This window comes from the organism of the source record quoted next, unplaced genomic scaffold (assembly GCF_019419815.1).
Source record: "Pyrus x bretschneideri cultivar Hongxiangsu unplaced genomic scaffold, Pyrus_bretschneideri_v1 Contig6, whole genome shotgun sequence".
Classification (NCBI taxonomy): Eukaryota; Viridiplantae; Streptophyta; class Magnoliopsida; order Rosales; family Rosaceae; genus Pyrus; species Pyrus x bretschneideri.
This window is the reverse complement of record NW_025999798.1, coordinates 2747881-2762919: the sequence shown is the minus strand read 5'-3', so window position 1 is coordinate 2762919 and position 15039 is coordinate 2747881. Positions and strand designations below refer to the sequence as shown.

Below are 15039 nucleotides of genomic sequence, written 5' to 3'. Positions count from 1 at the left end.
GCACGGAAAAAAAAAGAAGAAAAAGAAATGCTCTTTCGTTGAGGAAAATCAAATCTCAGGCTTTTTTCACACTCACTTTCGTACTTTATTCTTCTTCACCTCGAAGAATTTATAGTAAAGTAAAAGAACAATCGTAAAAATAAATTCAAACGATAACCTAGAATCTAAGTGGAATTAATATTAAGAAATAAATCTAATCCACACAACAAAAAAATCTAAACTTCAAAAGAAAATATAGAAAATAAAACAAAATTCCCAATTTTACTCGAACTTAAAAGGAACCAGAACCCTTTCGGATCAAAGGAACTAAGTTTACTAATCAATGCATTCGAAATATTGAAATTTGATCTAACGGTTACAAACAGATGATCCTTCTAAATTTTACAATAATTATAATTGTTAGATCAAATTTCAATTATCCGAATTTATTGATTAGTGTGCTCAGTTCTCTTGTATCCGAAAAAGATCCGGTACCAACTTAAAATATCAGAGATGATGTAAGCATGGATTCTACTTAGTAATGGTAATACGGTTTCTTTTTCTTGTTTCTCTGACTTTATCCACCATAGGTCGGCTGAGGAATTGAATGGTGGCTGTGGTCGATTGGACCCGACCGCATTATGTGGAGCAGATTGGAACAGCAGGGAGATGCATGCAACTGTACTGATTAGGGACTACCTACCTAAGAGGGGAAAATAGGTCACGTGTTGAAATTTCGATTAGTGGACTTCTCAAATGTAAGAGAATTTTCGTGTTGAAATTGAGGGACAACGATTGTCTGCCTTTCTATTTTCGTTGTTATTTCGTGTCCTTTTATTTTGTGTATTATGATTAAATCATATCAATATTTTTTATTATTTTTTATAAAAATAATTAGATAAAAATAAATAGCAATATAAAATGTTGACGTGATTTAATCGTGATCACACAAACAGAAGGGTACAGAAAGGCACATGAAGTGAGAGAGTAGACAATTCTCGTTCGAAATGGAGACATCAATCGGCCGTGTTACTATTTTATTTAAAGGGAATAGATCTATGACATATTTTTTTACATAATTTTGTACATACATTTTTGTTGAGCTTATTTTGTACTGTATTTTATCGATTTGAACACTTTATTTTTTAGTTCTTTTTTTAAAGATTATGTCTATTAAAAATCACTCATATCTAAAATTATATGACTGTTGGATTAAGGGTTTAGGGAATCTTTGTAGAATCGTATTCTTCTATTTTCTTTACTACAAATGAATGTCTCGATAATTTTTTATTTGTCTAATTTTTTGCAAGAAAAATTCATGAATGATGTTTTAAAATATAGACGTTCGGGTTGTTAAAATACATTAGGAAGTGGGTCTCACAAAAAACATGTGTAAAAAAAATTATCTAAAAAAACGATGCCATGAATCCGCCCCTTACTTAAATTATAATGTATGCATGTATTTTACTTTTAAATACATGAACTATGTTGATCATGGATTATATTATAGATAAAGTAATGCTATATTTACTACCTATTTGTATTATCATTGTACCATCTTTTTGATAGATGTTGAGTTTGCCAACGCATGTAGGTCTTATTTTTATTGGAAAGATAATGTAATTGATAGTATAAATATGTGATAAGAGTATCATTTTTGTTAGACATAACATGTGGAATATTGATATGCAATGTAACGAGTGTTCCCTAAAAATATAATTAAGAAACGTGTATTACATGGATTGGAAAAATCGCACGGAATTTACCTGGAAGAACATATGTAATTTAGCCTAACTAATCCAATACGCAAGCAAGATGATGTGTTAATTTGTAGCGTTTTCAATCTCTTGTTTCTCTTAATTTCAGTCATAAAAAACGTGCGATATTTTCCAGTGCATCCATCATCCGATGAGTTAATTGTCAAACTTAAGTTGGACCTTTTTTCAATTTGCACGTGAAGAAAATGATTCACCTGCGCATTTTGTAAGAGAAAATCGTCTGCACCAAGTCAATTTCAACTAAAAGCTCAGGTATCACGGCGAAAGAAAAAACCACGGGTTGCATATTTAACAACAATGAATCGTGCACCATTTTCTGAGATTTTTCATCGTCTATATAAGGTTCAAAATATACTCAAAACCAAAACTTATCATCACAATTGTATTTAGTTTCAGTAATTTTCAAATTCTATCACAAAAATACATGTATTGTGATTGTATATCTGCTAGAATCATCGTACAGTTCCAACTTATTTTAAGGAACTTTAATCAACGTATATGTTTGAGTACTATAAATTATAGGAAGTTTTAATGAAATACTTTTGATATTGTTCACTTCTAACGTTAATGACATTTTTAATCTAAAAAGTCACTTATGATACTATTCGCTTACAACACATTTTTATCCTTTTGGTTAAATCTCGAAGTTGTCAAACCCCTTTTATTGAATTTTGATGTATATTTGCTTGATCTCAACAATTACAAGATGAAACATATATATAGGGAAGAAAAAGATCATAAGCCTAATTTTGCCTAACTTACCTATCTTGCTTGACTAACTTAACTTGCCTAACTTTGAACAAGAAAATTGACTAGCCTACCATTATTCCAACATGTTTATTTCATGCATTTTAACACTCCCCCTCAAGTTGGAGTGTGAATGTCGATGACACCCAACTTGCTAATTAAGACCTCAAATTGTGCCGAGCTTAGTGGTTTGGTGAACAAGTCTGCAGGTTGATTCGAGGTCCGTATGTAAGCTGTTTGCACCATTCCCATTTGAATCTTCTCACGTACTAAGTGACAGTCTATCTCTATATGCTTCGTTCGTTCATGAAACACTGGGTTCGAAACAATGTGCATGGCAGCTTGATTATCACAAAACATTGTGACTGGTTGTGCATGATTTACTTGCAAGTCCTTCAAAATGTTTCTTAGCCATATAACTTCACAACAAGTAGCAGCCATAGAACGGTATTCTGCCTCTGCACTGGAACGAGATATTGTGTTTTGTTTCTTCGTTTTCCAAGATATCGGTGCTTGTCCAAGGAAGATACAATAACCGGTTATTGACCTTCTAGTGTCTTTACATCGAGCCCAATCAGCATCACAAAAGGCTTGTAGTTGTAGTGAACCTGTAGAAGGCAAAAGAATTCCCTGTCCAGGAGATTGTTTGATGTACCTGAGAACCTTATGCACTGCTTCAAGGTGTGGTTGTCGTGGCTTGTCCATGAATTGGCTCAACATATTAACCACATAAGTCAGGTCAGGTCGCGTGATGGTTAAGTAAATCAGCCTTCCTACGAGTCGCCTGTATGAAGAAGGATCATGTAGGAGCGTCCCATCAGTTTGTGTAAGGGACAGGTTTGGTTCCATTGGTAATCGTGAGGGCTTCGCACCAAGGAACCCAGCATCTTCTAGTATCTCCAACGCATATTTGCGTTGGCACAAGGCAATCCCTTGTTTAGATCTTGCAACTTCTATCCCCAAAAAGTATTTGAGTTTTCCCAAATCCTTTAGTTTAAAATGTTGGGAAAGGAAGAGTTTAGTCTCTTCAATTTCTCTCAAATTGTTACCTGCAAGTATCACGTCATCAACATACACAAGTAATGCCATGAAACTGCCTTGACGGTTTCGGACGAACAATGAGTAATCTGACCATGATTGATGAAAACCAGTAGTCTTGAGAACACTAGACAGCTTGATAAACCATTGTCTCGAGGCCTGTTTTAAACCATAAATGGATTTGTGTAATTTGCATACTCGTGTCTCCCCCTTTCGTCCGAACCCAGGAGGCAGGGACATATAAACCTCCTCGTATAAGTCACCATGCAAGAATGCGTTGTTCACATCAAGTTGATGAAGATGCCAGCCTCGTATGGAGGCAATACTCAGGAGGACGCGGACGGTGGTGAGCTTGGCAACTGGAGCAAAAGTTTCCCGATAATCAAGCCCCTCAATTTGACTGTAGCCTTTAGCAACGAGACGAGCTTTGTAGCGTTCAACACTGCCGTCAGGTTTAAGCTTCACCTTATAGATCCATTTGCAACCGATGGGATGTTTGTGAGGTGGTAAGGGCACAAGAGTCCAAGTGCGATTGTCATGAAGGGCAACAATCTCTTTTTGCATGGCGTCACGCCATTTTGGATCCTGAACAGCCTGCGAAAAACTGGTGGGTTCTTTGATAATGGTGAGGGTTGTGAGAAAGGTTTTGTGAGTAGGGGATACATGGTCATAAGATAAATAATGAGATATGGGGTGAGATGTACCTGATGACTGGACCATGCTTGTGGAAGATGTGGGAGCAACACGGGAAGGGAGGGCCACCTCAACATGAAAGTCCTGCAAAAATGTGGAAGTTTTGGTTGGTCGAGTGCTACGACGGAGTGGAGGTGGTTGGTCTGGTGATGGAGTGGTTGGAGGTGGTGAAGAGTGTAGAGTATGTGTAGGGTATGTGGAGGTGGGTAAGAATGGTGAAGGTGTTGATAAGGTATCTGGTGGTGGAGTTGTAGTAGGTAAAGGAGATGAAAGTGGTGTGATGTCGGTAAGTGTGGGATAGGTGGTGTTTATGTCTTCGGGTGCAAGGCTTGAGTGCGACTCAATGGGAGAGGTCAAGTCAAACGTGATGGATGAGGGTGTAATGTTTGATGGAGACGGGGCAGCGGAAGTGGTATGATTTTGGAATGGAAAATGATTTTCAAAAAAAACAACATCCCTAGAAACAAAAGTCTTATTGTGTTTTATATCAAACAATTTATAACCCTTTTGACCATAAGGATACCCAAGAAAAATGCATTGAATTGCACGGGGGTCGAATTTAGAGGGCCTTTGGGCATGTGTAGAAGCAAAACATAAACTACCGAAAACCTTCAAATGGGAATAGTTAGGTGCTTTGTGAAACAGTTTTTCGTAAGGTGTTTTACCTTGGAGAAGTGGAGTGGGTGTTCTATTGATGAGGTAAGCTGAGGTTAAGATTGCATCCCCCCAAAAACGTTTTGGCAAACAAGCTTGAAAGAGCAAAGCCCGAGCAACATTGAGCAAATGTCGGTGTTTACGTTCGGCAACACCATTTTGTTGTGGTGTGTTGACATAACTAGATTGATGTATGATGCCTTTGAGAACATAAAATTGCTCAAGCTTAAACTCAGGGCCATTGTCACTTCGTATGATTTGAACTCTGGTATTGAATTGAGTCTCAATCATTTGAATGAATCCGACTAAAATGTCTTTTGTGTCAGATTTATGTTTCATCAAATAAACCCAAGTGCTTCTAGTGTAGTCATCTACGATGGTAAGGAAATACTTGGCACTTGAAATAGAAGCAACTTGATAACCACCCCAAATATCAATATGCAATAATTCAAAACATGATTTGGTAGAAATAGAGCTCAAAGGAAAGGGTGATCTTGTTTGTTTGGCCAATGGGCAAATTAAACATTTTTCCAAATCACAAGCCTTATTGTTAAATAAAGGTAATAACGAAGTGGCTTTATGAGATGGGTGTCCTAGGCGTTGGTGCCAAAGCTTTGGTGAGACGGTTTGAATATTGTTGCATGTTCCTTTCTTTGATGGGTCGAGGTAGTAAAGTCCATCCCTTTCAGTTCCTGTCCCAATCATCTTCCCCGAGCGAAGGTCCTGAATGACACAAAATTGGGTGAAGAAAATGGTGACATATAAGGAATCATAGGCTAGTTTACTGATAGATATTAAATTCAACCTAAAGAACGACACACATAGGACATTTTCAAGGATGAGATTATGAGAGAAAACAACTTGTCCAATGTGAGTGACTTTGGCAACGGAACCATCTGGCAGTTCAACTGTATGATTTTCAACAGCTCGTGAGTGTGTAAGGAGACTAGGACTGCAAACTATGTGATCTGTGGCACCACTGTCCAGGATCCAAATACTTTTGGTTCCTTTACATGGAAAAGAGAAGACTTTACCTGAAAGTTCTTCATGACTAGAAGGCTTACTGACTTGATTGGCAAATGATGATTTGTTCTTGTTCAACATCTGAAGGATTTGCTTGTAGTCCTCCTGAGAGAACGGGAAATTAGGCACTGTCTTTTGCTTATTACTTTGTGAAACTTGATTGCCCTTTGAAGAAAAGAGACGATTGGATTCGGTCTCTGTGGCTGCTTTCCGTTTTCGACAGAAATCGAAGGTGTGGCCTTTCCATCCGCAAAAAGTGCACTTGAGATGTGCACGACAATTTTTGGTGATGTGATTGGTTTTATTGCACTTTCCACATCGCATCTCCTTGTCTTCAGGTGTAGGTTCTCGCGACAGATTCTTCACTGCAAAGACAGCAGTTTCTAGTTGTGTGCTTTTTCCATTGGAAACCTCTGCCTGGCGTTCATGTCGAATGACCAATGCATATGCCTTGTTCACCGTAGGCAGTGGTTCGAGAAGAAGAGTATTGCTTCGAACCGTATCATACGATTCGTTTAGTCCCATAAGGAACTTCATGGTTTTCTGAGTTTCAACATATGAGTTCATCTCATTCTTTGTTCCACAACTGCATGCTGGAATGGAACACAAAGTATCACGTTCATCCCATAAACTTTTAAGTTTAGTGAAGTAAGAACTTACACTCATATTGCTTTGGACGCAATCATGAATCTCGTTCTCAACATGGAACAGCTGAACTATATTCACATGTGAGAACCTCTCCTGCAGATCGGTCCACATTTGTCGAGCATCCTTGTAGTTGATGACACTCCCTGAAATCTCCTTTGACATGGAGCCTAGTAGCCATGTCTTGACCAAGTTGTTGCAGCGATTCCATTGCTGCAGCTCCTCAAAATTATCCTCACTTGGTTTGTTGATCGTCCCATCAACAAAACCAAGTTTGTTCTTGACCGTTAAGGCCATACTCATGGATTGAACCCATGTGTTGTAGTTGTCTTCCACCAATGGTTGTGGTACGAGGATTGCACCAGGTTGATCCGAGTGGTGGAGATAGAGCGGGTGGTTGGGACTTTCCCATTTTGAATGAGAGGCCATGCCTAGAATGGTTGACCTCGTGGCTGCTTTAGAGCTGTGTTTTGTGGTTTTTTTTTTTTTTTTTTTTTTTTTTTTTTTTTTTTTTTTTTTTTTCAGATCACAGCTCTGATACCATATTGAATTTTGATGTATATTTGCTTGATCTCAACAATTACAAGATGAAACATATATATAGGGAAGAAAAAGATCATAAGCCTAATTTTGCCTAACTTACCTATCTTGCTTGACTAACCTAACTTGCCTAACTTTGAACAAGAAAATTGACTAGCCTACCATTATTCCAACATGTTTATTTCATGCATTTTAACACCTTTCATTGGTTTTTCTAAAATTATATGATCTATCTCAATGTGTGGTGTCTCATTTTCTTAAATAGAGGCAAGATGCACACAACTTCATTTGTCAAATATCCACACGTAATTGGGTCTTATATTTAGTGGAGAGATAATGGAATGCATCTTTTAAGGGCATTCATTTTGGCGAAGAGTTGGAATTTGAATGTATTATAATTAGCGCAGGAGTTAATACTCTTAACCACTTATGCAATACGTCATTCTTTCACTTCTAGTCAATTTTTCTTCAACTTTTGATCCGTTATTGACATCACTGATTCTTTGAAGGTGTAATATAATCACCTAAAGCTTAGGTTTCTAGTCTAGGATTTCTTAATGGCCTCATAATTTAAAAGTTTTTGTAAGATGTCTTGCCTTTCTTAAAAACATGACATTATCTTGTACAAAGAATTTCTGTTGCAAATCAACATTGATATAATCATTCAGTTAAGATGGTATAAATACAAAATGTAAATCTCACATTCGTTTTATTAAAGAGTTAAAAGGAAAACGTGGTCCAAATAACAATTCCGCTTTGTCAAACAAATTCTTGGGCCTATAGAACTATAATCATGGTCCTATAGACCTACAATCATGGTGCACTAAAAATGGGGACTCACTGCGAAAATAGATGGAGTAGAAAATCATGCCCCCTCGCAAGTCCAACTCAAATCCATGCACATAGAACAGGGTCGACCGCATGCATGCACAGCCGTCCCTTCCCCTGTAATTCCTCTCTTCCACAGAAAACAATTCGCAACACTCTCATACCTTCTTCTCCCCACCCTCCATTCCCCACCCCGCACAAACACAAGAAGGAAACCCAACATACATTCCCCCCATTGATTCCTGCACTTCTCCATCTCCAACATCCCTCTCACTAACTAACCATGGCATTCCATTCCCATTCCCTTTTCTCCCTTCTCACCCTAGTATTTCTCATTCCCACCCTAACAGCGACCCATGCCCAACTCTCCGAAAACTATTACGAGCAAACATGCCCCAAATTCCACGAAACCGTCCACCATGTCGTCATCGAAAAGCAAATGGCCACCCCCACTACTGCCGCTGCCGTCCTTCGCCTCTTCTTCCACGACTGCGTCCTTGAAGGCTGCGATGCCTCCCTCCTGATCGCCTCCAACTCCTTCAACAAGGCGGAGAAGGACGCCGAGATCAACGCCGCCATCCCCGGCGACGGCTTTGACATGATCACCCGTATCAAGACCGCCCTGGAGCTCCAGTGCCCCGGCATTGTCTCCTGCTCCGACATCCTCGCCGCCGCCACCCGCAACCTTATCAACATGGTCGGGGGACCCCACTACACCCTCCTATTCGGCCGCAAGGACGGTCTCATCTCCCGGGCCGATCGCACGGAGGGGCACTACGCCAAGGCCAGCATGACCGTCTCCGAGCTCATCAACCTCTTCGCCTCCATCAACCTCTCTGTCCAGGACCTCGTCGCCCTAAGCGGGGCCCACACCATCGGCTTCTCCCACTGCAGCGAGTTCGCCAACCGCATCTTCAAATTCAGTCCGACGTCGGAGATTGACCCCGCCCTCAACCGCAACTACGCGGAGGGGCTGAGGAAGCTATGCGCCAATCACACGACCAACCCCGGGATGTCGGCGTTCAACGACGTCATGACCCCGGGGAAGTTCGACAACTTGTATTTCCAAAACTTGCAAAGGGGGCTAGGGTTACTGGCGACAGACCACGCCCTGGGGACGGATCCTCGTACGAAGCCGTTCGTGGATCTCTATGCCACCAACCAGGCAAAGTTTTTCGAGGATTTCGTCCAGGCAATACAGAGGGTCAGCTTGATGAACGTGAAAACTGGGAACCAGGGCGAGGTCCGCCGCCGATGCGACGCCTTCAACAACCTCAAGACTTGAACAAGAAGAAAAGAAAACCTTCAGCTTAATTTGAGCTCACCTATTGCTGTTGTAACCAATGTAATTTTTTTTTTTTTTTTTTTTTGGGTAGAGTTTACAAATACGAAAATGTTGTGTCTCCCAGGCATGTACCTGCAAATTTTGCAAGCAATTAAGCGTATCTTATGAAATTACAAGCTTACAAATTCATAAACAAAAAGAAAACTACTTCTAATGTAATGTCTGTTTCGTGTGGCGAAATCGCGGGTACAACAAAATAAACTTAGCAAAGAACAGTTGGGCGCTTGTGCAGAAGCAAATACAATCCTGCCATACTTTTTCATTCCTTAATCCAAAATGACTAGTACCCACGCAACGAGTTCATCGAACAAATTGTGCCAATTTACATGTGTGATTTGATGACAATGCCGACGCAAAAGGAACAGGATAAATAACAAGCGCATTAAGAAAAAAAAAAAAAAAAAATTAAAGAATTTTACATTAACAATGAGCTGCCGTCATCATGCCATGCTTGACTAATGGAGCCAAATCGTATCCTTACGCGGTTGTTTAACGCAATTCTGGTCACCTTGTACTTTGCTTAAATGGATGCCAAAACCACCAGAACCAAGAACTGGAAAGAGACTGCCTGATTGATTCCCTGCAGCATTAGCATACATAGCGCCTCTTAAAGTAAAATCAAGGTATCATCGATATGGAAGGCTGCAAAGCTAATAAAAGAAATTATGACACTCACCCCGGTCAGCAAGGTTTTCTTTTGTCAACCTTTAAGTGAAGGTTGAACCATTTGCTCTTCTTAGATCGATCTCTAAACGAAGGTTTCTTATCTCTCACTTGACCATCTTCTTTGACCTCCTTAGGCTGACCCTTATTTCTACTCCTACTTGAACTCCGCTTCATTGGAGGAGCAAGAGTATAAGAGGCATGAATTTCATTCCTCTGCCTGAGAAGCTCGTCAATCTGAGAAACCCAACGTAAAGAGGGGGAAAAGGAAACAAAATGAAAACAATGGAAACTGAGTGTTGTTCAATATTACCAATATGCTTGAACATTGACATCCAAATGGAGTTCACATAAAATAGGATAAAGAGTGTCACCTCTTGCATTTCTTGTGTGTATCTGGAGGTCATCTCTGTAAATTGTGCTAGAACCTGTCAACAAAGCCATGCGAAAATTAAGGTGAAGGTATTTACAATTTACAAAGGGTATATGCAGTGTCATGTACAGACCTCTCTGTACTCGGTTTCAAATTTGGACAACTCCACTCTTTTTGAAAGTATTTGAGCTTCCACCGCCCTTAAACTTTCCTTTTCTTCTGCAAAAGGTCCACAAGAAAGAACTTCTATCGTGTAGCTTGCACTTTTAAAAAAATTGTCACCTACAATCAAATTTGCGATGAAACCGAGGTGGTAGTGAGCTTTAGCAGAGTACGGTATAACTAATAAACATAATAACCTGGACATACAAGTCGTTAAACAGAAGTAACAAACCATAAACAGCAAACACATGGGTGCCTGCTTTCAGTTCCGTTAATTCACATGGCTGAAACCCATCCAGCTTTTTGAAGAATGCAGCATCAGGATCCTTTGCACTAGCCATCTAGAGCCAAAAGATTTCCAGAAATCATAATAAGAACAATTAGGATAACAAACCTGAAACCATATCAACAAAAACTAGAAACATGGAATTCAAAGGTAGAATTAATAATTACGACTCCAACAGCTCACCGAGTTGGATGTTTGATCCAATCGATATACAGGGAAACCAAGAAAATACATCCCAGCAGATGTGACCTTCCCTGTTTTTGCACTATCCTCCTGCACCAGAAGTAAATACAAATGAGCAACTTAGACTAACATGATAAAACAGGCGTACGCCCCAGCCAACATTATAGACATGAGAAGTTGGTAGTTAGGACAGTATTGTCTAGAATGAAACTAACAGTGGCCATAACAATTATTCATAAGAAGCATTGTGGAAGGTTCCCAATATAATATTGCAGCTGATATGCAACTGTAATTCTTACGCATATATTAGTCAGTAATTGAAAATAATAGCACTGTAGCCCCACTTTCATTCTCCGTTCCACGCCTCCAACTCCAAAGAAAGATCAATTAGGAAAGAAGATGATATTAACATGCAAACCCTTGATTTTACATGACTTTATCCAAAAGAAAGACCATGTTCTTTTAAGATAAGAAACCGTCCCACTCTTCAATTCGTCCTATCTGCCACCTAGCTCTATATCTAAATTCTATAGTTCAGTCATAGGAAGAAGCTTATTGTGGTGCCTGGCTACACTAATGATTCATAACCCAAACAAAATTAAAGGTGAAAAGTCTTGGTACCTGTAGGCAAAGGCTCAATCCACCCGTCTCTTCCTGATCAAAATATAATAGCTACAAAAAGACAATTTCGTCCACAAAACTTGATAAGTTAAAAGAGCAGAACATAAATGAATAGTTACTTTCTAGGTAAACCATGTGTGAAGAGATCTAAGATTTAACCTTGAACTTGCTTTTGTCTGACGATTGCACTTGGCACACAAATCCAGCTCTTGCTTCTGCTTCCGTTATTGTAACAGAATAGAAGTGAGCACATTGCTTTTCAACCTGTTAAAAGACAGAAATATAAATGAATAAATAGAAAACTATAATTAAAATAATAAACCAGGCCAAAAAAGGATAGCTTACCTTTTTCGTTATAGAGTGCCCCAATGGAAGTGGACGGGCAGTGACCATGCCATTTAGTGCCTCCTCCAAGACAGTAGCTGATACGGTGGTCTTTATTGGCACTCCTAGTTTACTGAAGCGTAAAACATTGTTACATCATCAGGAATTCTTTCATAAGTTCAGAGAAGAGAAGAAAATTCTGAAGAACAAAAAGAGCAGAATAAACCAACCAAACCTAAAAAGGGCAGCAAAAATGGTATTTACAGCACCCAAACTTGAAAGATCTAGCTCCAAGTCGTGGCTTTCTGTTTCAACAGCCTAGACAACCAACAAAGAAATCATGTCCAGCAAAAAATATTCATGTTAACCAAAAGATAAAATGCATCGACATAATCCCATAGTTCACAACAGGCCAAATTGTGGGATGAATAATTTGACTCTGATTAAAGCAAAGGTGAATGAATCTTCAATAGTGCACAACAATAAGCACCCCAAAAATTCTCACCTGAAAGCCGGCTGTGTCATACTGACGCCGTTTGTCTGGATCAGACAACATATTATAAGAAAACGTGACCTCCTTGAAGATATCAGCTGCTTTAGGGTCATTAGCATTTTTGTCAGGATGGTACCTGAATGATACATTGTAACATTTATCAATAATTTTTCTCTCTTTTACTCTGTTAGATTTGAACCCACTCAAGCCACCAAACTACAACATGGAATCACGGACCAAGGCCCAGCTCATTTTCAAAATCCTTTACATAATACAAGATTGTCGAGGAAAAACATATACGAAACTGCTATCTGATGCCTTAAACTAACCCATCACATAAATTGAACATTCAATTTAAAACCATATTTTGGATACCAAGCTCATTGACCTCACGCAACAACGTACCTAGGAAACTTCTATCTTTCTACTGTAAATCCAACACCTAAACATCTGAAACTCATGCCTTTGTCTTTGTTTGCATCTAAGTTGCATTTGACTTTGGAATGCGCAAATTACCAGCATTTATTACAATCCAATTAACAACAAGAATCTGTGCGGCCAATTTCACACTCTGGTATTCTCAACTACATAAGCTACAGCTCAAATTTAGGAAATTAAATACAAATTAGCTTCAAAAATTACTGCAGCCATAAGCTCGAACTCATCGAAAAATAAATAAACAAAGTCTAACAAAGTACCTCAGAACTCAAAAGCTGATTAAAAAAATCGACAAATAGGAATAAAATGGAAGAAGAACATACTTGAGAGCCATTTTTCGGTAAGCACTTTTGATTTCCTGGTCGGTGGAATTCCTATTGAGGCCGAGGACCTCATAAGGGTCTCGCCGGAGATGCTTCTCAGCTTCCCGTTTCTCCGACTTCGATCCGCTGCCTGGCATTTTCGAAATTAACGGCCGATTTCTTCACAAAACCCTAGAAATTTCCTCTCGATTACCTCCGAAACACCGAATTCACGACTCCGGGTTGAAAATTTCCCTCATTTCAAAGAAGTGGCGGAGGCAAATCACCTGTCGCACAGCACCGGAGCATCAGAAAAACCTAGAAAACCAGGAGGCAGAGAGACTCCATGCACATCCAAGCTGGAGCCTTGCGGGAGAGAGCAGAGAGAAAGAGACAATAGAGATGGAGGGAGGAATTAGGTGTCATATGGTTTTTATTGTTATAAAGAAATGTGAACTCCTGACAAATTTGAAAAGCAGGGGTTTGCTGATAACGTACGCCGGGGTGCGTAATACGCAGCGGGAAAAGTTAACGTCCTTTCCTTTGCACGGTAGCGTTCGCACGCGATCGGCGTGTGTGGTGTACAAATCCCGCATGTTTTATGTTCCTTTTCAAGATTTAATTTTCTTAATGCGACTACTAAATTTTTTGAAAGCGATCACAAATTCACAAATTCACAATCACAATTAGGTGTGTTGAATGTGAAATATCCGTGATGTCATTTTGATAATATTTCAAGTAAATAACGCATCGTTGAAAAATAATTAAAATGCATAATAATTTTTAATTGACTTTGATACCTTAACAATATAATCCCGTTTTGTAAGTGGATTTTTCACATCAAAGGAAGACAATCATCACTAAACAAAAGACTAATCAATATTGGTATAAATTCTTGATGTTCGTTCGTTTGTATTATGATATTTTTCATCTGATACAGATGATAGTAGAGGATAAAGATTTGAACTTAGAATCTTGCGTACGAGGGGAATGTTATTGGCCAACTAAGTTACAAACTCTTTGCAAACTTACATTATTGGTGAGAAACTTCTTAAGTCTCAAGGGATTGAGGTCAAAATTTGCAAGGGTTTGATTACAAAATATTATAAATGAATTAGAAATGCACCACTTGTGCATCACGAAAACTAATCAATTTTAATATAAATTTATTATGTTTCGTTTTATGGCATGTGCCAATACAATTGATGACTAAATGTACAATCAATTGCAAGAATCTTGTGTACGCTATACGTCGGTGCATACTCTGCATAATAAATTAAGTCACCCAAAACTTTGTGCCTTTTTAAGAGGGACCTGGATTGTCTGCCCTCCCCATCCTATACCTTTTCCATCCTTTTCTATTTCTGTGGTCACGATTAAGTCACCTCAATATTTTATATTCTCATTGCTTTTTGTCTTATTATTTCTATAAAAAAAAATTAATATAAAATATTTACGTGGTCTAACTGTAACCACAAAAATATGAGAGGATGGAAAAGGTATAAGATGGGAAGATGTCCTTTTAAGAGTGCGCGCTGCGCACCAAGTGCAAGATACACACACCTATTCTTGAGGCTTATGGTGATAGGGAGCTGGGTTGCATCATTGCCTCATAGGCATAATCAAAGCTAAAAAGGCTATTAAGGGATTCAAATCGCAATCAGTGGGGTGGGATTGAGTTAGAAACTTGACCTCACACTTTTATAGATTATTTATTAATTATAATTAAAATTTTATCGTTTAAAGTTGATAAAATATTTATTCTTCCTATTTCTGGGGAAATTTTTAAATTATTAGTACGATTTATGGACCGATTTATGGACCCTTCAAACTTAAGCATATAATATCATCATATGATCCGCTTGCTTCATACATTGAAATATAATAATATATAATCTATCATCACCCTTTTTGTTGAAAAAAA

The 15039-nt window shown here is 38.8% G+C and overlaps 3 protein-coding genes across 3 annotated transcripts; 1 reads left to right on the top strand and 2 right to left on the bottom strand.

The window, feature by feature from the left end:
* Positions 1-5574: 5574 nt before the first annotated feature.
* On the bottom strand, positions 5575-6986 carry LOC103934183. The gene is made up of 2 exons (XM_018644220.2): positions 5924-6986; positions 5575-5612 (listed from the first exon to the last, which is right to left on the bottom strand). Exons 1-2 carry the CDS (start codon positions 6984-6986, stop codon positions 5575-5577), a joined length of 1101 nt encoding a protein of 366 aa, XP_018499736.2.
* Positions 6987-7713: 727 nt separating this feature from the next.
* LOC125471557 (peroxidase 65-like) lies at positions 7714-9707 on the top strand. Its single transcript, XM_048572105.1, has one exon. The coding sequence runs from the start codon at positions 8209-8211 to the stop codon at positions 9208-9210; it is 1002 nt and encodes a 333-aa protein (XP_048428062.1). The 5' UTR covers positions 7714-8208; the 3' UTR covers positions 9211-9707.
* On the bottom strand, positions 9502-13557 carry LOC125467892 (chaperone protein dnaJ 16-like). Its single transcript, XM_048572104.1, has 12 exons — positions 13137-13557; positions 12388-12511; positions 12118-12200; positions 11904-12015; positions 11718-11822; positions 11559-11609; positions 10938-11027; positions 10701-10809; positions 10440-10588; positions 10308-10361; positions 9947-10170; positions 9502-9850 (listed from the first exon to the last, which is right to left on the bottom strand). The coding sequence occupies exons 1-11, from the start codon at positions 13271-13273 to the stop codon at positions 9952-9954; spliced, it is 1233 nt and encodes a 410-aa protein (XP_048428061.1). The 5' UTR covers positions 13274-13557; the 3' UTR covers positions 9502-9850; positions 9947-9951.
* Between the last annotated feature and the right edge of the window lie 1482 nt (positions 13558-15039).

Coding starts and splice junctions, on each gene's coding strand:
- LOC103934183 (XM_018644220.2), bottom strand. CDS start 6,986: ATGGCCTCTCATTCAAAATGGGAAAGTCCCAACCACCCGCTCTATCTC. Junction 5,613..5,923: donor TAGTCATGAAGAACTTTCAG/GTAAAGTCTTCT, acceptor TGTGTCATTCAG/GACCTTCGCTCGGGGAAGAT.
- LOC125471557 (XM_048572105.1), top strand. CDS start 8,209: ATGGCATTCCATTCCCATTCCCTTTTCTCCCTTCTCACCCTAGTATTT.
- LOC125467892 (XM_048572104.1), bottom strand. CDS start 13,273: ATGCCAGGCAGCGGATCGAAGTCGGAGAAACGGGAAGCTGAGAAGCAT. Junction 12,201..12,387: donor ATGACACAGCCGGCTTTCAG/GTGAGAATTTTT, acceptor TTGGTTGTCTAG/GCTGTTGAAACAGAAAGCCA. Junction 10,362..10,439: donor TTGAAACCGAGTACAGAGAG/GTCTGTACATGA, acceptor CTTTGTTGACAG/GTTCTAGCACAATTTACAGA.